Consider the following 24,197-nt stretch of genomic DNA (forward strand, 5'->3'; position numbering starts at 1 on the left):
TATCCCTATTTACTTGCTTGCTTATTGCGTGCAAAAGTTGTTCTCCTTTCTATCTATGGAAAATATTGTTTGTTAAGCAAACTTGGTTTTGTCTGGACTGGTCTAACTGAATGATGAGGAAGAAATAATTTAATTTTACCTGATAACTTCCTTTCCTTGAATCCAATCAGACCAGACCAGAACCCTTCTTCTATTGCCAAACTTACTTTTCCTTTTTGTGAGAGACAGCACTGTATGTAGTTCATGAAGATTGAGTGTGGTAAGTGGCATAGCTCCTTTTGCTTTAAATTTCTACCTTAGCTAGTTACAGATAATACTAGCAGGCTGAGGTCATCATGGATGCCTATAAGAGGTGATGTCAATGAAATCTGTTGGTCTGTTTCCATCTGCTGGTTGCTGGCATAACCTATTTGTCTGGACTGGTCTGACTGGATTCAAGGAAAGGAAATTCAGGAAAGATTAAATTTGTCCCTTTCCCCTGCATTTCTCTGGAACATTGTGTATGTCAGTGATTTATTCTCTACCTGGAATCCCTATAATAATGCGAACATGCAAATTCCTGGATTCCCAGGAACAAGTTTTTGTTAATGGTTTTTATTTGCTCATTTGCCACCCATGAATAGGCAAAATGAATCCATTATTTTTACCTTTCCCACTGCGCTTACAACAGCTCAATTGTGGATTTTCCAATCTTAAATATTGCAGACTTAATTGGGAATAGTTAAGGTGAATGTAGCACATTTGTCTGTCAGTCTCCTGTGTTTCTGTCATGGATTTATGATTTGACAGTTTCCCTCTTGTGCTTCTTTTCCCTTTCCTGGTTTAGAAACCAGAGTTGAAATTAAAGAATCTGTTCGTGGTCAAGACATCTTCATCATACAGACCATTCCCAGGTACTGTAATCTCTTTGCTTCTGATATTCCTCCTGTATTATAAGAGCTTGGCAGCTATGATAACTTGCTTTGCATGTATGTATTCCTCGCCTGTAAGCCATTTGCAGAAGACCTGAGTATTGGAGTCAAACCCATGTCCCTCCATATTGCCATAGGGCTGGTCCTAATAGTGTGATTCTCAACCCAGTCTTCAGGAACACCCCTACCAGTTTGGTTTTCAGGCTATCCATAAGAAATATGCAGGAGAGGTATTTGCATGCATCAGTCTGGTTCTTAAAATTAGTGTTTGCACATATATCATGCATATTTGTGAGAGCTCTGCAGCTTCCCTGATATCTATATTGGACTAGCCTGGGGCTTTAGAGCCTGGGGTGCTTTATGCTCTGGATTGGCTGGGAGTATTGCACATAAAATCAAATACTAAATATCTTTGCATAAGTAAATATGATCATTTGATTGGGAATACTTTCACGAGACGTTTGGTTCCAACCTTATTTAGAGTTTTTATCCTTTGTTTATATTTTTATGTGATTAAACTATTGTATTAATATGTAATATTTTAAGAACATAAGAAATTGCCATACTGTGTCAGACCAAGGATCCATCAAGCCCAGCATCCTGTTTCTAACAGTGGCCAATCCGGACTACAAGTACCTGGCAAGTACCCAAACACTACTGATGCCAGTAGTAGCAGTGGCTATTCCGAAGTCATCTTGATTAATAGCAGTTAATGGACTTCTCCAAGAACTTATCCAAACCTTTTTTAAACCCAGCTAAACACTAACTGCACTAAGTACATATTTTGGCAGCAAATTCCAGAGCTTAATTGTACATTGAGTGTGAGAATTTTTTCTGATTAGTTTTAAATGTTCTTCCTGTTAACTTCATGGAGTGCACCCTAGTCCTTGTATTATCCAAAAGAGTAAATAACCGATTCACATTTACCTGTTCTAGATCTTTCATGTTTTGTTGTATTCTGCTTAGCACAGTGGTCCTGCTATAGACGGATAATAAATGCTTTTAAATAAATAAATCTTCCAAACTTGTCTTTATCTCTAGCAGTTTTTTCCCATTTTACAGATGGCACAATGCCTTATTGTTGGCATTGCCACTGTTTTTTTTATGGGTAGCACTGGAGCACAAAAGCCATTAAACCCTAAGGCGCTGCACAAAGATTTGCGGTCCCGAGCCTGGTGTCTTGATTTAAAATCTAATATGAGTTATACAATGAGTCGCCTGTCTAAATCCCCAACCTCCAAAGAAAATAGTGTCCTTTGGAATGTGTTTTCTTTGGTGATGTATCACAGGCCTTTGTTAAAAGTGCTATGATAAAGAATCAATAATTGTAAGGCGCTCTATTAGAGTATGCTGTCATTTAATTAGAACAAGAGGTAGAAATGATGAATGGGGAGGATTAAATGTTGGTGCTGGTGCCAGTGTGTGTAAGTGATTCAGCCGCAGGCCTTCTATGGTTGCTGCTGCTACTTCAGCCAATCTTTAATCTTCAGCTTGGCGGGGAGGGCAGGGGATGTGCTGCTCAGCAGGGAACAGATTGAGGGGGTTTTTTTTTAATATTGCAGTTGGCGTGAGTGATTTGGCCAAGAAATGGGGGATTACGCTCTGGCACACATCTGTGTCCTGCCTCCCACCCCAACTTTACTCTGCTGAATTATTTTAATGTCCATTAACTCAAAGACAGTTCGATTTAGTTTGGATGCCTTTAGATATTTTGCTTTCAGTAATTTTGTATTTAAGTAGTGCTTTACAGCCAAACAGGACCTTTTTAAATCACTTTGCCATCATGGAATTTGTATGCAGCCATCTCTGGAGTGGTGTGATTACTGCAAGCCATTCTCTAGGGCTTGCGTATTGCACGACTGCCTCTGAAGTGGGTAGGAGAGGCAGTCTGGTACAAATAGGTTAAGTCCTGTTCTTATGTAGATTTTTAATATATTAAGTTTGGGCTGTGTTATACCTATAATTTTGAGAAAAAAAATGTTGAGCATAGCAGTTTGCCTCCAGAGTGAAAGTTAAGCAGTAAAATATTGACTTGGTTAGTAATATAGCATTTTCCCATTTTAGCTTTGCCCATGCACCCTTGCCCTCCACACACCTACCTTTCTCAGCCAGTCACAGAAACAGAGTTTCTGTGAGTTTTTCCACAATGGCTGAAGGTTATGTTCACTGTAACACTTGGCTGAAGGCTTCATAGCAAACAAAGCTCTTCCCTTTGTCATCTGCAGAAGCCCTGCAGTGTGACACAGCTGGAGTAGGGCAGTAGAACAGATTTTAGGCAACTGTCTTCAATGAAAGAGAGGAAGTGGGCCATGAGGGACTGCAGTAGCTGAGGCACCCAATGAAAACAGTGAATGGCCTCAACTCATCATGCCAGGGCAAAACCAGACTTCGAGGAGATAAATAACAAAAAGAGCTTTGATCTAGTGACTGCAGAAGGCTGGTTGAGATCTTTTTGTCCCCTTGTCTCAGGAAATCCAAAAAGCGGGAGGCTGTTACTGTTGCTGGTTAAACATACCAGGAAGTATGGCAGCAATGCAGGTTGATTCCTTTTCTTTAACTGATACTGTAAAAGTAATAAGGGCCCTTTTAGATGAGGCTGGAGGAGTGCAGCTCTCGAATATCTTTGTGTATGGTTCACAGGCTCATGCATGGTTGACTCAGCCTTTCATCCTTTTGAAGTAAATAGAATGAGTACAGAATTTTTATTTTTTTTTTGTGGTAATAAACTTGTAGAAGCATTGATGGATTTGGAGAAAACTGGGGTGGGGGAAGAGTCTTCATAGGTTGTGGTTCTTTTTTATTGCACCAGCAAAAACAAAAATGCCATGAGACAGCTTTTATGTCCAGACCAGGACTCTTCTTCAGATGCTGTGTCTTCCCAGATTAGCCCTCTCTTGTTGGTTCTTCATAAGGTCTTGCAACCTACAAAGACTACAGTCATGTAATAGTTGCTTTGGATTAAAGGGCAGGATAAATACCTTAAATATGTAGTCATGGAGAAATGGACTTCCAGTGGGTAAGGAAGGCCTAGAATTAACCTCCTGCATGATGTTCATGCTGTCTTGTGTGGAAAGAGGAGTCATTCTCTACAGTCCCTTCTGTCTGCCCCTTTTAGCTGGTTACATATGTGCTTCCATACACATACAGTGCATGCATGCTGTTAGAGTGAGGTGCTCTTATGTAAGCTAATGCATTTTGAGAGTACCTCTTATTGGCTAAGAGGTACTGTTATTGCATGAGTGTTAACTGCCTCACAAGTTAGGGCAAGAGGCCTGCAAGATGAGCAATTCTGTCAGCCCAAAACTTAGAAGTAGCATGCTAAGCAATAGCAGGTACCTGGCATAAGATGTAAAACATTGGCGGGGGAAGTGACGTCACTCACCCGAATGGCAGTGTGAGTCTCAAGTTCCCCGCTCAGCATCGAATATATCCCCCTCTAAGTTAGCCATCCGTGGGTCATGTACAACTAAAACCACAAGTGCACATACAGAGATGTCTGTAAGAGAAAAAATCGCGGACCTCTGCCAGTTTTTTCTTTTGAGGGAGAGCTGACAAACGCGAGGGGAGAGCCTGACAAACGCAAGGAAGGCCTAGCGGAATCCAGGCCTGGAGAGGCCGCGATTGCTGAGGGTTCGGAGCGTCACCGGCAGGCTCCCCGATGGCAAGAGGAGGTGCGGTGGACCCGGAGATAATCGAGAGCAGATTTCCAGGCATGGTTTAAAGAAATCAAAGACTGAATGGGATCGCTCAAAACCAAATTCCAGCAACTCGCAGCAGATCTGAGGCGCGAGCATGAGGAGCTGGGGGAGCGGGTGGCTTCAGTAGAAAGCCAGGTGACAGAGCAGGAGACAGCCTTAGAGGCAGAAATCGTGCAGCTTAAACAGGTAGATCAGACTGTATGGCTTGAAGACCTGGAGAACAGGTCGCGGCAGGGAAATCTGTGCTTCTGCGGGATTCCTGAAGGGGAGGCCAATGCAGACTGTGCAAAAGTAGTAAAGGACATCTGCTTGATGATCCTCCATTAGGATAAGGAAGCTGGCTTTCAGGAAGCTCCCAAAATTAATTTGGACCGAGCACACAGATCCCAGGCTAAACCGAGAGGCAATGTTCCAAGAGACATTGTAGTCAGTTTTCATGAATTCCAAATAAAAAGAATACTGAGATGTACAAGGAAAATTACAGACCTACAATGGCATGCTAATGGAGTTGAAATCTTTCAAGATCTGTCTCCCATCACCATACGGAAAAGGCGGGAGTTCCGAGAGTTACTTCAGGTGTTGAGAGCTGGGGAACATAGATACAAAGGGTTTTTCCCATTTGGCTTGCAAATGACTATCAATGGTACTACTTCAAGAGCACAGACTGTGGAGGCTGCAACAACCATCATGCAAGAAGCTGGGATCCTGAAAGGCCTGGCTCACCACCCTAAATCAACAGCTCAGCCAGGTTTTTCCCAAACACATCAAAGATGGCAGCGAGTTCCACATGGTGGCAAGTGACTGAGATGTCATTCTGGAGGAGAAATGGGAACCAGGAGAGCCGATACTTGAGACTCTGACATACATGTTTGTTTGATCTCAGATGTTCGGATTCACTACAAGCTGACAATGCAGCAGGAACACGGGTGTGGACAATGATTTACTTACAACATGGGCATCGAAAGACCGGTTTAGTACAGTTGCCAGCATCTTTTAGACATTTCTTCTCAGATATGGAAAAGCTGGTGACTCAGGCAATGGTAGAAAAGGGGATGTTCTGCTTAATTTTTGATAAGGTATAAAGGGGGGCCTCATGGGGCTATGAGATGGGGGTGACAGTATTCCTCGGAGAATGGGGGGGGGCGTGTTGGGTGGGGAGGGAGGGGGTTGAATGAGTGTGGATGGATGGGGTGGCGTTTATCTGGTGAATGTGGCCTAATAGTTAACTTAAGGGTGGCAGGTGGTTGGTAAGGGAGGCAAACTACATGTTTAATGATTTTCTGGTGCAATACGGAGCTAAGCCCTGGTTGTCTTGATTAATATGGCGGGAACACTTAAAATAATGTCCTGGAATGTTAAGGGGTTAAATACATGCCAAAAGATTAAAAGGTTAAATACATGGAAAAGATTACCACAAGATGCCCTTAACACCAAAGTGGATATATTATTCTGTCGAGACACATTTAAAAAAAAGATATGAGAGGCTATTAGCATCACACAATTTTCCTGTACAGTACTTTGCTGCAGCTACCATTAAGGGTAAATACAGTGGGGTAGGAAATCTTTTCTCCAAAAATATAACAGTGGAGGTGCAGACTGTGGTCCGTGACCAGGAAGGTAGATACTTACTCCTTAAAATCAAAATAGGTACACAAGTTTATACATTAGTGAACATCTATGCCCCAAATGTTGGACAAGGGTCCTTTGTAGAAAAAATGTCTGAGGTTATGCAGCAATGGGCTGAGGGCATGTTGATTGTTGGCGGAGACTTTAATTTTACCAGTTATCCTTATTTAGATATGAGTAAGGGAAGTACCGCACACTCCAGGACAATTAGGAAACACCTGAAGGCACTGATGAGAGACTGGAACCTAGTTTATATTTGGCGCCTCCAACACACTTCAGAACGTGATTACACTTTCTTTTCGCCAGCGTATGGGACGTACTCCAGTATAGACATGTTCTTTGTAGATAAAGCTCTGGTAAATTATGTACAGGACACTGGCATTGATGTGATAACGTGGTCAGACCACGCCGCCATCAGGCTTACTCTGAAGGGCCTGGGAGGTCAGGGGGGAGAACGATTTTGGCGGCTAAACGAGAGCCTGCTGGAAGATAATCATTATGAAATTCAATTTAAGCAAGAGATGGGAACAGTATGTAGTGGAGAATGACAATGGGGAAGTGTCTCCATAAACACTTTGGGACTGCTTTAAAGCGAGAGCTAGGGGTAAGCTAATCGCTAGAGCTGCCTTTGTAAAAAAAAAAAAAAAAAAAAAAAAAAAAAAAAAGATCCTACAACAATTAGGTAGTCTGGAAATTAGGAATAAAAGAAACCCAGATCCCCAGGTACACACTCAATTGGGAAAACTGAGGGCTGACCTAGACAAGCTAGACTTGGGGAATATAGTTCACCAACTAGACAAAGCAAAGCAAGAGTTCTACGAGGGAGGTAACAAAATGGGATGGCTATTAGCCCGTTGCCTCAAAGCCAGAATGAGTCTCAACCAAATACTCAAAATTAAAAATGAGAAGGGGGAAAAGGTCTCAGAGAATGCTGCTATCTGGGATAGGTTTAATCAATTCTATCAACAACTTTACTCTAAAAGATCAGATACCTCGCCAGAGAACATATAGGAATATCTGACAGATATTCATTTGCCGCACTTACAGGCTAAGTAGCAAGATCTTTTAAATAAGGAGATCACAGAACTTGAGGTAGCCCAAGCAATTAAAGGCTTAAAACTAGGCAAATTTCCTGGTGTAGATGGATACACAGCAGGAGTTTATAAGAAATTAACTACTATCATAACTAGTCCTCTCACCAGAGCCTTTAATAACCTCCTGAAAGAAGGGTTAATCACGGAACATGCAAACAAAGCGGGGATCATGATTCTGGCAAAGCCAGGCAGGGATCCCACGCAGTGTGGGTCATACGGACCCATTTCCCTTATAATCCTGGACCTAAAACCTTTAGCTAAGGTGTTAGCTAACCGATTAGGGGGAGTAGCGACCCATTTGATCCACCCCGACCAAACAGGGTTCGTCCCTGGCAGGCAAGCAGCTGATAATGTGTGACGGGTAATAGATTTAATCTGGTGGGGACAAGAGGTAAATGTCCCCATGGCACTTCTCACGGTCGATGCTGAAAAGGTATTTGACATGGTCCACTGGGACTTCCTGTTGGCAGTGTTGGATAAGATGGGTTTAGAAGGGAATTTTTCCACATGAATCAAACAGCTCTATCGCAATCCCAATGCTTGTATTAAAGTTAACGGGGGCTATTCAAAAACATTTAAGATCGAACGAGGTACCAGGCAGGGATGCCCACTCTCCCCGCTCCTTTTCGCTCTATATTTGGAGCCATTAGCGGCAGCCATTAGGGCAGAGGCGGCAATCAAGGGGGTACGGGCGGGAGACCACGAATATAAGCGTTCAATGTTTGCGGATGATATTTTATTTACGATATCATGTCCGGAGGTATCATTGGAACCTCTGGTATCCGAGTTAACTAGATTCAGTGCAGCTTCTGGGTACCAACTCAACGCGGACAAATCGGAGCTCCTAAATATCACAGTACCAGTGCTCCAATTTGAGGGACTGAAAAAGAAATTTCCCTTCAAAGTGATTCATAATCATCTGAAATACCTTGGGGTGAAAATAGGTCCAAATTAGAAAGTCTGTTTCAGCTCAACTATGGGTGACTGTGGTCACGGGTATTACAGAATTTGCAGGTCTGGGATAGAAAGAGACTTTCATGGCTAGGGAGAATCTCCACAGTCAAAATGTATATCTTATCTAGATTCAATTATCTATTTCAAACACTTCCAGTCAAGATTCCTGTAGATTCCATCACACAGTGGCAGAGGAAGCTTTATTTGGAGCACAGACCCCCCAGAGTCAGCAGCAGAGTACTGTACCTACCAAAATTGAGAAGTGGTCTTGGGGGTTCCATGTTTACTGTGGTACTACGTAGCAGTGCAGTTGCGCTCAGCAGTACATCGTCACACTACAGGGGTTAGTAAGAGATGGGTCCGACTAGAAACAGATTTATTGCAGGGGATAGGTCCCGCACCCTTACTGTGGCTGAGAAAATATGGATCAAAATGTGGGTAACACTTTTCCACCCATGGTCCAACACACACTAGCAATCTGGGACTTGTGGAAACAAAGGTTAATAGGAGACCGAGCTTTCTTTTATAGCACACCGATTTTTCACAATCAGGGGTTTTCTCCTGGTCAGTCTAAACCTTTGGCCCGTTGTTGGGTAGAGGGTGGTTGTTCTAGGCTGGAGCATTTGTTAAAGGGAGGGGAAATATGGGAATTTTCAGAATTAATGGATCAATTTGGTGTTTTACCCTCTTATTATTTTTACCTGCAAATTCGACTTTATATGTCCCAGCCTCAGATCAAGAGTGACCTCTTAAAGGGTAAATCGTTGTATGAGGGCTTCTGTGATAAAGCAGAGACCCTACCTAAGTTCATATCAAAGATTTACATGCTGTTAAATAGCGATTTGCTGACTTCACCAGCTCATATCAAGCGATGGGAGGCTGATATTCCTGAGCTGTGCAATCCCAAGTGCTGGACAGAGGGTTTTTTAAGGATTTAAATAGAGTTCTATTTCAGCCTCATTGGTAGAACAGGGATACAAAGTCCTTTACAAATGACACATTACGCCTGCATAAATTTGCCCCCAAGATGGACAATCTCTGTTGGAGGAAATGTGGACAGATACTTTCACATGTGGTGGACCTGTCCTAAAATTGCTGCCTCTTGGGCAGAGATAAGAGACACACATTGTGCTGAACCCAGCAATGTTTTATTGAATATACAGACATCAGACATATCAACAGATGATTTTTATTTTATCACACAAATATTCACAGCAGCTAAGATAGAAATTGCAAGGGGCTGGAAACAGAGGCGCTCACTTGGCAGAATGTTATACAGAAAATTGCAAAGATATATTACTTGGAGCACTTGACGGCTCTTAAACATAAACGTACAGGTCGTTTTAAGAGACGTTGGCAAGCCTACAAAGCCTGGCTGACTAATACGGAGTCAGAACCCCAGAGACCCTCTGGGCAATAATCGTACAGATTAAGCTTACACACCCTGGCAGCAAAACCAGGGTGTGCAAGCTTGAAATATACACCTTTCCTATGGGTGACAATCAAGGGAGCGCTGACCTTTACCACGCAAACGAGGCAGGGGGAGGGAGGGGGGACGGAAGGGAGGTTGAGGGGGTGGGTTTATATCTTGTAAAAAATGTGGGATAACAAATTAAGACTCTCGGATCTAGGTTCATTGGATATTTTTGACTGTTTGTATAACTGTTTATGTTTATGACCTATATATGTTTATAGGCTTCAGCCGAAAAAACATAAAATTAAAAAAAAAGTTAAACATTGAATATTTTATTACGGTTTAGATTTTAGAAATTTCTCTAAGAAACTACCTCTTCTTTCTGCAGTGGAATAATCCAGTTATTGTTCCATCGTGCATTGCTATAGCTTGCAAAGGGAGAGAGGGAGCTGTTGGGTAATCCAGCAGTTTCATTGTCAGAACATCCCCTAGTGCACTAGCATTACTTTGAGTATTCTTGTGGTCATTCTTAGAGCCAGAGCTGTAGTGAGATCTGATAATACAATAAACTTGCTAAAGCAGGAGGTAATCCTTTTAACACTTAAAAAAAAAAAAAAAAAAGTCCATAAAGTGAACCATATTGAGATGTTTAACACTTGATATAAAATGCAAACTTTTCAGTTTTTCATTAGCCGCTTTCTCTTCCCTCTGTGCTGTGAGGTAGTCCAAGGACCATTGATGATGCGCTACATTAGAAAGTAATTAATGAAGCAAATCTTGCATTGTATTGGGGACAAAGCTCATACAGATTTTGATGTCTCCTCTTTACCTTGCTTTTCCCTTTTTTGCATAGGGATGTGAACACGGCAGTGATGGAATTGCTGATCATGGCGTATGCGCTGAAGACTTCCTGTGCCAAGAATATTATTGGGGTGATTCCTTACTTCCCCTACAGCAAGCAAAGCAAGATGAGGAAGAGGGGCTCCATCGTATGCAAGCTGCTGGCTTCCATGCTGGCAAAAGCAGGTGAGTGGAAATAATCTTCTTCCCAGACCCATCCCTCCCCCCCCTTCTGCAGTAAGATGTCTGGGAGGAGCTCTCTGCAGGACCCATGCACCCATGATAGTTCTGGTGATCTGAGCACAGGCAACTGTTTCATCAGGCAGCCTTCTATAAGCATGGCATACTTAGGTAGGCAGCACAGTACCCGGCTACACTTCAGTTTGTCTTTTGGAGATGGAGAGAGATTGAGGAACCTGGAGGACAGTGGACAAAAATGGAAACAAGGAGCTGGCAAGAACTACATATCCATTAACCTAACTTCAGTAGTGGGTAAAATTATGGAACTGATTATTAAAGGAAAAGAGTTGCAGTACCTTGAAACTAGTAGATAGGAGTCAGGCACTGTGTCCTGTCAGACAAACTTGATTCGGTTCTTTTTTTTTATTTTTTAACTATTTATTTATCAATTTAAAGATAATTGCAAGCAGACTATTTACCTGAACAGAAAATAATACATTACAAGAAAAAAAAATACCCCCAACACCAGGAAAGGAACCTTTTAGAAACACAGGTAACTATAGAATAACGAAAAGGTGGCGGAGTGAGAAAATATAATTAGCCTTTCATTCCAACAGATCACTAAAACAATGTCTGGGACCATCGCAAGAACTATAACTTCTATTATCCGAAAAGGATCTCAGTTGACTTGGCTCAAAGTAAATATATTGAATCTCAGAACCAAACACTTCTCAGGATATCTCAGAAAGAAATTACCACCCAAAATCTGAAGAAGAAATATTCAGAGTCTGTTTACAGAAATCAGAAAACCAGATCTTATGAAACATAAAGAGACTTTCTTTATTGCTGAAGAAACGTTTCAATATGAGATCTTTAGTGGTCTCAAATACAAAAGAAATCAGCAGAGTAGCCTATTGTATCACTTCTTCAGTGGATTGTTTAAGAAAAGCAGAAAGTTTCAAACTCTGTGGATACTGGAGAAGCATCCACCAATGCTGGTAAACTCTCTTCCCTCTTCTTTAATGGCAAGTACAAACCTTTTTACTCAGGGGTGATATTACATTCTCCGAGATATGAAAACCTCTATCATACAATTCTTGAATAATTCTTTTGGGCCAGTTAGTGAGGTATGTGGAAAGGTGAGAGCTCTCAGATTCGGAAATCAGTCTGTTTTCCGAAAACCTCAACTTACATTGTACTAAAAAACTGTCTTGAACTGCAGCAACTTTGAAATCATGAAACCAGACACACTTGAGCCTCTAAACCCCTCTGACCTCTCTGCATGGCTCACTATTTTCAACTCCAAGGCACAGAATTGACCTAGGGTACGTTAAACTCATCAAGCTGCTTGCTATCTGTGTGTCCCAAAATAATAGCCTGCAGAATGTCCTCCAGACCGATGCATGTTGTGTTTCTCCAGAAATTAATTCCAGGGTAAAGAAGATGACTTAGAGGATCCCGGCAGATCCAACTTCCTTCCCTCACGCTGCATTTTCTTGCCTCTTGCTTAAACCACACTGCTTTCTCATGAGCCACGAATCTTCTGTTCAGCTCCTTCAACAAAGTGAGTTGTCAGTATTAGGAGATATTCCCCACCCACGGCACCACCCAGCTCCTTCACATCGCCTGTGAGGGAACCTCCAAGGGGGAGGTCCTGTGGCTCCCCTCAATGCATGGATATCTCCTGGATCTAGAGTCTGTGGAGCTGAGGGAAACCTCCACTTCAGCAGGCCCAACACAGTCACCCACAAAGAGGCTTCTTCCCTGAGATTAAAGGCTCTATGTATCTGCTCAGAGTCTGAGGAATAGTCTTTTGGGTAGAGGAATGGCTGCCCAAGGGGGAAATCTCTCACTTCCCCCTTTCTCTTAACCATAAGAAGGAAAACTTCAAGAGCTAAAGGGAGCATTTCACTCTTCCAATGCCATCTTGTATTTGGGCTTGATTCTTCTCTTAAATGAGGTGATAAAAGTGGTGGATCAGAGCGGTGCTATGTGTTGCCTGTCTGAATTTCCATAAAGCTTTGTTTTACTTAGATCAAGAAGCAAGCTGGATAGTATGTGAGTAGGACAACTTGGAATGAGGGACTGGTTGAGCAGCAGAATGCAAGAGTGTGGTGGTAAATGTAATCTCCTCTGGTGAAGGCACAGTGGTCTGTGGGGTACTCCAGGGCTTGGCAGTGGGGCTGGTTCTGTTTGTTAGCAACATTGCTGAGGACCTTGAGATAAGAGTATGTTTGTTAGCAGATGATTTAAAAACATTTCTGGAAGAGGTGGGAAGGAAATGGAGAGACTTGAAAAACCTGGAAGAATGGTTAACCGTTTGGAGAAAATTTACATTTTTTTTTTAAATAACTCTTTATTTAGCGTTTAATGGAGAAAATCAAATCATGAGCATTCTAAGTATGAAATGACAAAACATAACGATCCCCCCCCCCCCCCACCCCTAAGCAGGAAAACAGACAAAAGAGTAGTAAGCAATAATGTACCAGGAAATCATGGAGAAAATCACACGCCCGCCCTTCAGGACAGTACAAACTCCAATAAGGAGACCAGATTTTATCGTACAATGGTAATTTGCGTTTCAGCATATAGGTAAGCTTCTCCACTTGGACTGTCTCGTGGACCTGACTCTTCCAACACCTGAGAGTAGGAGCTGACTTCCACAGGAGAGAAATAGTGAAACGCCCTGCATGTAATAAATGATCAGCAAGGCAAGGCGTCTTTGTACACTGGTAAGAGTATGTGCCCTCCATAGCCCTAATAAACAAAGCTCTGGTTTCAGTGTAAGCTCTGTACCCAGGATTAAGCAACACGAAGCTAGAACAGAGTGCCAGAAAACCATAACAAATTCGCAGGTCCACCAAACACGAATGTATGAGCCAGGGCAACCACAGCCCTGGCTCATACATAGCCCTGAGATAGTGGGTGAAAATTTGTTATAAAACAAAGGATGTTGATAAGTCTGGTGGAGAAGCTTAACCTTCATTTCGACCCAGCAGGTACATAGAGAGACCTTAATGCACTTTGTCCCAAAGCCCCTTCCATTGCTGGGTTGCTAAGGTCAGCTGGAGGTCAGTATTCCACTGCTGAATTAGTTGTAGTGGTGGGTCGTGTGCAGCTTGTATGTTTAGCAAAGCTTTGTAAAAAAAAAAAAAAAAAAAGGGAAATACCCCGGCGAGGTATATCTTCCTGAATGAGAATGCGCATAACTGGGTCTGGAACAGTGGGAATGCCATCCTTTAGCATGAAGAAGGGATAACTCGGCAAGCAACTGAGCGTGAAAAGTGACTGAGTCATCTTCCACACTGTACTCATCCTGGAGGTCTTAAAAAGACTGGGGTTGGACACTGTCTTCTTCCCAGAGTTGGCCCAAAAACCGTAAACAGAGTTTCCACTATGAAAATTAAAATTTTGAAGTCTTCCTTAATCTAGGTTGAGTTGGGGGAAAAATTGGTAGTTTTAAAATTGAGCAAAAAAAGGAAATGGAAAGAGTATATAGATGGAGGGGTTTGAACCCCATTTTTAAAAAGCACGATAATAAGGGGGTGCTTACGAAACACATCTGATGGAACACATCAGAAGGTTAATAGCTTGCCAGGGATCTTCCCCCAAGAAATTCAGCAGGCTCTCCAGGTGCAGCTTTTTGATAGCTTCAGGCAGGAGAATATTTTCACGGGGTTTTTTGTTGGCTTTATATAATTTAATTTCTTTTATTAAGGTTTGACACACATTATTACTATGGATCTGCACCAGAAAGAAATCCAAGGATTCTTCAGTTTCCCCGTGGATAACCTGAGAGCCTCGCCTTTCCTGCTGCAGTATATTCAAGAAGAAGTGAGCTTACAGAATTTTTTTTTTTTTTTTTTTTTTAATGTTTTTAAATACTTGCAGGTGCTGAGCCTTCTCTGGCTTGCCTCACTTTCTGTAACAGTCTGGGAAAATCCTGTATTCTGATTCTAACAGTAAAAACTATAGCAGTAAACTGGATATCTGTTAGATACCTTGGCAATCTCCCGCTGTATCTGAATGGCACCATCACCTACAGATTATTCCTGCATATTTCCCCCTTGGTTTTGATATTGCCAGTATGTACAGTTCTCTGCTGTTGTAAGAATGCCGTGGTGCCTGGGCTATAATGCGAGCTTTAACAAGAGATGGCAATTTAAAAATCTTCATTTCTAAAGAATTAACGTGAGAGATGTTTAAAAGTGATCAAAGCAATGGAAAAACAAATCCTGACTTATTTGTTGTGCTTCATTGATGGGAGATAATTATATGGGTAGACCAGCATTACTTAATTTTAGATTTTATAATGTGGCAAGTCAACTTTGATTTGGTTGGGAATGGATAGCAGGGGAGTTTAAATTCTGTGCTCCAAATCCAGTTGCATCAACATTACAACTTTGTCCCATTGGAGTGCATTACATATTCCAGATCGCTGGTTTCCTACCAATTTCCAAACCTAGCCATTGTTCATTCCAGTGAAACATGTATAGAAATATCTGTGCACCTGGTGGGGTGTATCTTTTTCAGACCTCAGCATTTCTTCCTCTTCTGGGTAATCCTGGTTTTTCTTCTGGAATGATTAATAGTATATTTCATAAATGGCAAACATAAGGGTGTACTAGAATCTCTCATCTTTATTTGTGTGTCTTTGGAAACAAAATATATTCCTTTGATCATTTAGAGAGCACTTTCCAACTTCCCAATCATCATTTTCATGCTTATTTACAAATTAGGCATTATGTGCTAGAATTGAAACAGTGCAATTCTGCTGGTTTTGCTGCTGATTCTTCGGTGAATTTAATTGTAACAGGTGCTAAGAGTAATAAATTAGCTATTTGAGAAAGCAGATTAAAAAATGCTGTTCAATTTAGCTTGATGCTGTTTTTCCCCGAAGGAGTTTGAAAATGTATTTACTAGATTGAAAACTATTTCTATGGATTCTAAATTTAGGGAAATGCAATTTAAAATAGTTTTTTAAAATTTCCTAAATTGTATGATTATTAGGAAACTGTGATGAATGTTGTTGAAACAGTAGCTGCTCATAAACCCCTTTTTACTGAGCATGTTGGGATTCTCAAATTGGGCAGAGGGCCTATCTAAAGGAGTTCAGAAATTTACCCAAACTGCTTTATTTTTGGCTAGAGCTAGTATACTGAAATGTTGGTTTGCTAAGGATTCTCCTCTGTATTTCTCAAATGTTAGGAAAAAGCATAAGCATTGGAAAGTTAAATGTAAAACATTGGTAAGACAAGCTAAAAGAAATTTGAAATGAAGTTGGCTATAGAGGCAAAATCATATAATAAAAACTTTTAAAAATATATCCAAAGCAGGAAACCTGTGAGGGAGTCGGTTGGACCATTAGATGATCAAGGGCTTAAAAATGTACTTAAGGAAGATAAGGCCATCGCGGAAAGACTAAATTAATTATTTGCTTCGGTGTTTACTGAGGAGAATGTTGGGGAGATACCCGTTCCAGAGATTGTTTTCAAGGGTGATGATTAGATGATGTGACCCAAATCATGGTGAATGAAGATTTGAGGACCTATCCTCCTGTATAAGAAATAGGCCGTTTTGTAATCCTTTTACTTGAGGATGGACCAGATTACATCAGATCAAATGGGTTCTGGAGGTTGTCAGGAGAGGCTACGCTCTAGAGCTTTCTTGCTCTTTTAGCCTATTTTATGACATCCTCTTGTCATATTGCTTGAAAGGTGGAAGCAGTATGAGAGGTACTAAATAGGTTTTTGCAGTTAGGCGTGGTGGTTCCAGTTCCAGCTTCTCAGAAGGGCCAGAGCAGGTATTCAATTTCAATTTAATTCATAGTACAGAAGAAGGAAGGCATCTTTCATCCTATTTTGGATCTGAAAGGGGTCATTAGAGCTCTGAAGGTTTCTCGTTTCAAGGTGAAGACCTTGAGATTAGTCATGATGGTAGTAAGACAAGGGAAGTCTCTAACATCTTTGTACCTGATGGAAGCTTATTTGATCGTTCCGATACGAGAGGACCATCAGAAGTACCTTCGCTTTACAATTCTGGGAGACCACTTCCAGGTTTATGTCCTATCTTTGGGCCTGGCTATTGCACTGAGAACTCTTTCCAAGGTGATGGTGATGGTGGCAGCTGCTCTCTGGCGCAAAGGTATTCTGATGTATCTGTATCTAGACAATTGGATAATTCAGGCAAAGACAACTTGGGAGACAACTATGACTAGAGTGGTATAATTCTTGCAAGAGCTAGGCTACATGGTGAATTTTGCCAAGAGCAAGTTATGTCCATCCTATTCCTTGGAATATCTAGGGGCAGAATTCAACATGAATCTGGGATGAGTGTGCCTGACAAAGGAGAAGAAATTGAAGCTATAGAGTCAAGTGAAAGCCCTATTAAAGATTTGGAGTCCCACACCTTGGGCATATCTGCAGGTGCTGAGATCCATGGCGGCCACATTGGATCATGTTCCTTGGGCAAGGGCTCATATGTGTCCCTTATAGGGGGGGGGGGTGTCTTGTTAAGGTAGTCCCTTTAATTTCCAGAATTATTCTCAGATCAGTATTGCTGACTTGGGCTAGGAGAAGTCTGGATTGGTGTGGAGGGAGTGGACCTAGACTTTCCTGTATGGCTAAGTATATATTAAGCCAAGCATCGTTAAGGTCCTCTTGAATGTCTGTGGTTGAAAAACGGTTAACCTTGAAGTTTTTACAAGAATTTGTTAAATGATGGCTAAAATTGATTTAAAAAAAATGCTTGGCTTTAAGAGAGAATTTTAAAGTAAATAAAAATTTAAAAATATTATATGGTTGTGGAAGGAAATAAAAGTATTGATACTGGTGGGTTACTAGTTATTGATGTGAGATATGCCACTGGGGATATTGTAGGATTACTTGGATAGATTGTGGATTATGGTAATGACAGATTTCCAGTCTGGTAGGTTGAGGAGCACATTGTCAGGGTCAAGTGGCTCAGGGGGTGTTGACTCTGGAAAGAACAAATGGTCGATCAGTCATTTGGATATGAGGGTCATAAGATTGGTGCTCCTTTGTTTTGCTCCTCTTTTGAAGGAGCAGGTGGTAAGAATCCTTTCAGACAGTGCCACAGCGGTGGCTTGTGTCAGTCACCAGGGAGGAAGCACTCTGGAAGCAAGTCGTTTAATGGCATGGGCAGAGCAAATGTGAGGATAATCTCTGCAGCCTACATCGTGGGAGTAGAAAATGTTTAAGCGAATTTTCTCAGCCACAACTCTCTGGATCTGAGGAAATGATCTCTGTCTGAGAAGGTATGCTGCCCGATAGAGAGCAGATGGGGAAGGCCAGTGATAGATTTGATGGCTACCAACACCAATGCCAAGGACTTTTTTTGTTTTTCATTGAAAAAAAAAAAAAAGGGTCAGAGTTGGAAATTCATAGATGACAGGAGTATAGTCTGCTCTGTTTCCACTGTGGCTATTAGTGGACAGAATAGTGCAGAGGATTGCCGAGCATCATGGTCTTGATACTATTTGCTCCAGATTGGCTAAAATGTCCCAGTTTGTGGATATAATAAGAATGTTAGAAGGGGACCCTGGTGTTTTCCTGTAGCCAGGGGTCTGTTGTGCCAGGCACCTGTTCTTCATGATGATCTGGATTGGTTCTGTTTTATGGCTTGACCCTTGAGAGAGATTGTTTAGCGAAGAAAGGTTACTCGAGGGGTTGTGAATACTTGCCTGCAAGCGAGGAAAATTCCTCTTTCTTGGCAAATATCAGGATTTGGAGAATCTGAGGTTTGGTGTGTGGATAGAGGAGAGTTGGCCAGGAGGGCATTGCTGCCTTCCATCGTGGAATTTCTTCAGGAGAGTTTGAATAAGGGGTTGGCCCTAAATTCCCTGAAGGTACGGATAGTAGCTGTTGATTGTTATAGAGAATGTCTAGGAGCCAAATCCTCGTCTTTCCAACCGAATGTCATTTTTTTTTCTAAGGGAGGGTGAAGCATCTTTGATCTCCCCACCATGAGTTTTTGTCCCTGCATGAGATTTGAATGTGGTTTTGAGATTTGTTGCTGTTTCAGCCATTTTAACCAGTGAGAGGAGTGTTGCATTGGTCAAGCTACTTGCTCTAAAGGTGATATTTCTAAGCTTAAGAACATAAGAACATAAGAAAATGCCATACTGGGTCAGACCAAGGGTCCATCAAGCCCAGCATCCTGTTTCCAACAGTGGCCAATCCAGGCCATAAGAACCTGGCAAGTACCCAAAAACTAAGTCTATTCCATGTAACCATTGCTAATGGCAGTGGCTATTCTCTAAGTGAAACTTAATAGCAGGTAATGGACTTCTCCTCCAAGAACTTATCCAATCCTTTTTAAACACAGCTATACTAACTGCACGAACCACATTCTCTGGCAAACAAATTCCAGAGTTTAATTGTGCGTTGAGTAAAAAAGAAACTTTCTCCGATTAGTTTTAAATGTGGCCCCATGCTAACTTCATGGAGTGTCCCCTAGTCTTTCTACTATCCGAAAGAGCAAATAACCGATTCACATCCACCCGTTCCAGACCTCTCATGATTTTAAACACCTCTATCATATCCCCCCTCAGTCGTCTCTTCTCCAAGCTGAAAAGTCCTAACCTCTTTAGTCTTTCCTCATAGGGGAGTTGTTCCATTCCCCTATCATTTTGGTAGCCCTTCTCTGTACCTTCTCCATCGCAATTATATCTTTTTTGAGATGCGGCGACCAGAATTGTACACAGTATTCAAGGTGTGGTCTCACCATGGAGCGATACAGAGGCATTATGACATTTTCCGTTTTATTCATCATTCCTTTTCTAATAATTCCCAACATTCTGTTTGCTTTTTTGACTGCCGCAGCACACTGAACCGACAATTTCAATGTGTTATCCACTATGACACCTAGATCTCTTTCTTGGGTTGTAGCTTCAGGCTCTGTATTATAGAGAGCCTTTTCTGAGCTTTCCAGGTGAGGCAATACCTCCTTCTTCCTTTCTTCCCAAAGTGTCTTCCTATCATCTTAATCACGTGGTGTCTGCCATCCTTTTCAAGGGAGTCATGTGAGGGAGACAACAGTCTGTTACAGCACTTGGATGTGAAAAGGATTTTGAGTTACTTGGAAGGTGACTAATGATTTCAGAAAATGTGATCATCTCCTTGTCCTTTTTAATGGTCCAAGAAGAGCTGAGGGTGCTTCAAATGCATCTATAGCTCATTGGATTAAAGAGGACATAACTGTGGCCTACGCTGATGGGAGCCTTCCACTTCCCAAAGGGCGCAAGCTGCATTTTGGATGGAGCTTCACTTGGTGTCGTCCCTAGACATTTGCAAGACAGTGACATGGTCTTCATTGCATTCTTTTTCTAAGCATTATCATCTGGATATCCAAATTAGGTATAAATCTTCTTTTGGTTCATAGAAACGTGACAGCAAAAAAATATATATATATATAGCCTGTCACATAATGCCATAGCGCTATCCCTGACACCCACTCAGGGTAATCCTGTGGTCACAAGGAGGGTCCTGCCCAGGCCCGCCTGCACCTGTGCACATGTTTTACACTGGCAACCCTCCTGCCTGCCAACTGGATTCCTGCTTGCCTCTGGGCAGGTTCGCTGCCTGCAAGCAGGAATCTAGTTGGCAGGCGAGAGGTGGTTTCTAGGGACACTGAGACCCCTCAAACCAAGGGTCATACAGTTCTAGAAATACACCCACAGACCAAATATACACAATACCAGGGTTGTTAGCCAATCCAAGAGGCAGAACTGACAAACTAATAAGTTTATTAAGGAAAAGTAGGAACAGTGAACAGATAAGATTTAAACTGCAAACAGAAACAGGTAAAACAAGGATTTTACAGCAAAAGTTAACTGAATGCTTTTACTACTTTAGTGCCTGGGGAGGTCAGGAAAAGGCTGTCCACAGGAGCTGAACAGGACCTCAGCACAGAGATCTACTCCCTCGGTATTCCCAGTGGAGATAGACGAGTTCTTTCTCCAGAGCTAAGCAGGGCAAACAGTGTTACATTAGCTTTCTGGCCAATGGTACTGCAGGGTATTTGTGTTACATGTACTCAGGGCTGCTGGGATGTGTGTGCTGATCAAGCCATCTTCAGCAAGGCAGCATCCAAAGCCTCTGCTTTAAATACAGTGCAGAGGTCAAACATCACCTGGAGGCCAGCACACAGGAAATGAGCTCTTTGAGGGAAAAGTGTCACAGGGCAGAAAAATAATTACAAAACAAAAACATCCAAAACCTATGTTTCGCCACATAGCCTGTCTAGTCTGCCCATCCGCCCAACTAATTCAGCTTTACAATACCCATCACTCTGTCAGAGATCCCCTATGATTATCCTATGCTTTCTTGAATTCAGATACTGTTTTTGTCTCTACCACCTCTACGGGGAGACAGTTCCATGCATCTACTCTCTGTTGTAAAGAAATATTTCCTAACATTACCTTAGTCAACCCCTTTCACCCTTATTCCTTGGCCCCTCATTCTAGAACCTCCTTTCTGTTGAAAGAGGCTCACCTCCTTTGCATAGAAACTGCTTCCTGTACAAAGGAGTTTTGAGAGCAGAATTGGCAGAGTCCTGTCCAATGGAAGGTAGCTTTGGTACTTCCTATGTGTCTGGACTGGTCTGGCAGGCTGATGAGGAAAGTGAAATTAGTGTTTATCTTGAATATAGTCAGAGCAGTCCAGACCCACCCTATCTGCCAACTTAACTTATTACTGTTATGGCTTTACTGAAAATCAGAATATTCTTGTGTAATTATTCAGATCTCCTTTGGTCCTCACAGATAAGGAGCTTTGGGGCTTTTTCTTTCCTCCAATCCCATCTTTATTTATGCGTTCTTGTTCTCAAAAGTCCTCTGGTTGTAGTCTAAAGGGGTTTGTTTTAAAGTGTTTTATTTTAGCTTGTTACCTAGAATGCGGGCAGACTGAGTACAGTACACAGGACCTTTATAAGGAGTGATGTCAGCAAACCAGTTCTTTGTCTCCATCTGCTGGCTTGGGGAGGCATAACCCATTCCTCTGGACCGGTCGGACTGTGTTCATGTAAGCACTAATTTCACCCTTTCCAGGGTACTTCCTCCCTCCCCCGCCCCTCTTTAACAGTACTTGATGACATCACCATGCAGCATTGTGCTAATTTAATTTAAAACAAGAAAATTTGGTGCTATAAATGGCACCAGCTTTGCTTAAATGAATTGTTCATTTCTGAATTATACTTGTAAGTTTTCAGTAACATAATTTTAAGCAGGCAGAAAGCAACCCAATTTTCAAACCTGAGTTACCCACATAAGTTGTGTTTGAGTATCGAGTTCTCATGCGGCTAAATCTGCAAGCTCAACTTTTACCTCTTAAAATGGTATCGCTCCATGGTGAGACCGCACCTTGAATACTGTGAACAAGTCTGGTCGCCGCATCTCAAAAAAGATATAATTGCGATGGAGAAGGTACAGAGAAGGATTACCAAAATGATAAAGGGAATGGAACAGCTCCCCTATGAGGAAAGACTAAAGAGGTTAGGACTTTTCAGCTTGGAGAAGAGACGACTGAGGGGGGATATGATAGAGGTGTTTAAAATCATGAGAGGTCTAGAATGGGTAGATGTGAATCGGTTATTTACTCTTTCGGATAATAGAAGGACTAGGGGGCACTCCATGAAGTTAGCATGGGGCACATTTAAAACTAATCTGAGAGAGTTCTTTTTTTACTCAATGCACAATTAAACTCTGGAATTTGTTGCCAGAGGATGTGGTTAGTAGAGATGTGAATCGGAACCAGAATCGGATCCGATATCAGTTCCGATTCACATCTCTAGTGGTTAGTGCAGTTAGTATAGCTGTGTTTAAAAAAGGATTGGATAAGTTCTTGGAGGAGAAGTCCATTACCTGCTATTAAGTTCACTTAGAGAATAGCCACTGCCATTAGCAATGGTAACATGGAATAGACTTAGTTTTTGGGTAATTGCCAGGTTCTTATGGCCTGGATTAGCCACTGTTGGAGACAGGATGCTGGGCTTGATGGACCCTTGGTCTGACCCAGTATGGCATGTTCTTATGGTGTTGCGACCGTCGCTGCCCGAAGTCCCCACTCCGCCCTCCTTACCTCTTTGGCGATTTCCTCCTTGGTTGATGGAAGTTTGGCTTCCGTGGCGTCATCTTGCCGACCTCCTCCGGCATCCCTGGACCGGCTAGACGCAGCCTTCCGCCATGTTCTTCTGAGGCCATGGGGCGCGCGCGCTGCGCGGCCCCGACTCAAGTACCAGCAGTGGCGCGAACCTCAGGGGCGTTCCCCCTGAGATGACTCATCATCTTCGGATATTTAAAGGTCTTTCATTTCGCTAACTAATCGAGTTAGCAAAGGGTTTCCTACCTAGCTGCCTCCAGGTATCGCTGCGGATGGGATTCGCTCTCCGCATACCTTGCTACTCTGCCTCCTCGGACTTTACCAGGGGTACCCGCTCCTCGGGGGCCTCGCTCTCTCTTACTTTTCAGGTCGCAGTCTGGAACCGGTACTCATTCCTCGAGGGCCCACGTTCCCAGACCTGGTACTGAATATAACTTCTGCCAGGAAGTCACTGCTGCCTACAACACCAGTGAATTACCATCTCTCTCTGAGCTTTCCCTGGAATCAGGTACTTGCTCCTCGAGGGCCTACTTCATTCCAGCTCCTGGGCTGTTCTAAGAGACTATTGTGTGAGTGTTGCCATCAAGATTCTGTTCCTGAACTCTACATACTCTGCCTACTCACTATCTCAGTTTCTCTACAGCTCAGCCTTCCTGGGATCACTGTTCCAGTGCCTGAGGGACTACAGCCCAGCCGGGCTCTTCCAGCTCACCACTGCCACCTCTGGTGGTTATCAAAAACAGTTTAATAAAGAACTTGTATGTGTCTGTCTCCCAACTCTGAGCCTGACCGGTGGCCCCTCTCGAGATCTTCCCCCGGGGGCATGGTCATCTGCCACCGGCCCAAGGATCCACCCACAACTATCACAAATAATAACAAATGGTGGTATAAAGTTGTGTGTTTGCGTTGTCGGCATGTCAGTTAGATGCATGTGTAAATTCATAGTGCCCACCTCTCTCCTCCCCCTAGGATTGCCTTTCATATATGGCCAAATTGGTGTAATTGTTTATTTTGTGTGCATAGATGCCCGCAAATAAGCTTCCTGAAAATTGACCCAATAAAGTAGCAAATCTAGTTGCAATTTATTTTATTTATTTATTTAAAGTATTTATATACAGTCTTACCAATACAATGATGACCAAAATGGTTTACAATATTAAAAGTGAAAAATAAAATAAAAGGAGACCATAATATATCAAAACCCTTTCCAAGTACTAACAGTTGTAAAATAAATAAAAACATAGTTGGAAAAAAAATACAATCAAGTCATGATCAATAAAATAATAAGTTAAAACTATATAAAAAATAATAGAACTATAATTAATTATTAATTTAATAAAAGCTAGAACAGATTGAAAATA

General features: G+C 42.1%; 1 protein-coding gene across 9 annotated transcripts in view; it reads left to right on the forward strand.

The window, feature by feature from the left end:
* The window catches only part of PRPSAP1 (phosphoribosyl pyrophosphate synthetase associated protein 1), a 79,252-nt gene that overhangs the window by 40,273 nt on the left and 14,782 nt on the right, over positions 1-24,197 (forward strand). For all 9 annotated transcript variants that reach the window (XM_029600431.1, XM_029600437.1, XM_029600433.1 and 6 more), the window contains 3 exons: positions 827-893; positions 10,551-10,723; positions 14,436-14,551. In XM_029600431.1, the coding sequence (XP_029456291.1) occupies positions 827-893; positions 10,551-10,723; positions 14,436-14,551 (356 nt within the window). The remainder of the gene's footprint in view (positions 1-826; positions 894-10,550; positions 10,724-14,435; positions 14,552-24,197) is intronic.

The sequence above is a fragment of the Rhinatrema bivittatum genome, chromosome 4 (genome assembly GCF_901001135.1).
Source record: "Rhinatrema bivittatum chromosome 4, aRhiBiv1.1, whole genome shotgun sequence".
Taxonomy (NCBI): domain Eukaryota; kingdom Metazoa; phylum Chordata; class Amphibia; order Gymnophiona; family Rhinatrematidae; genus Rhinatrema; species Rhinatrema bivittatum.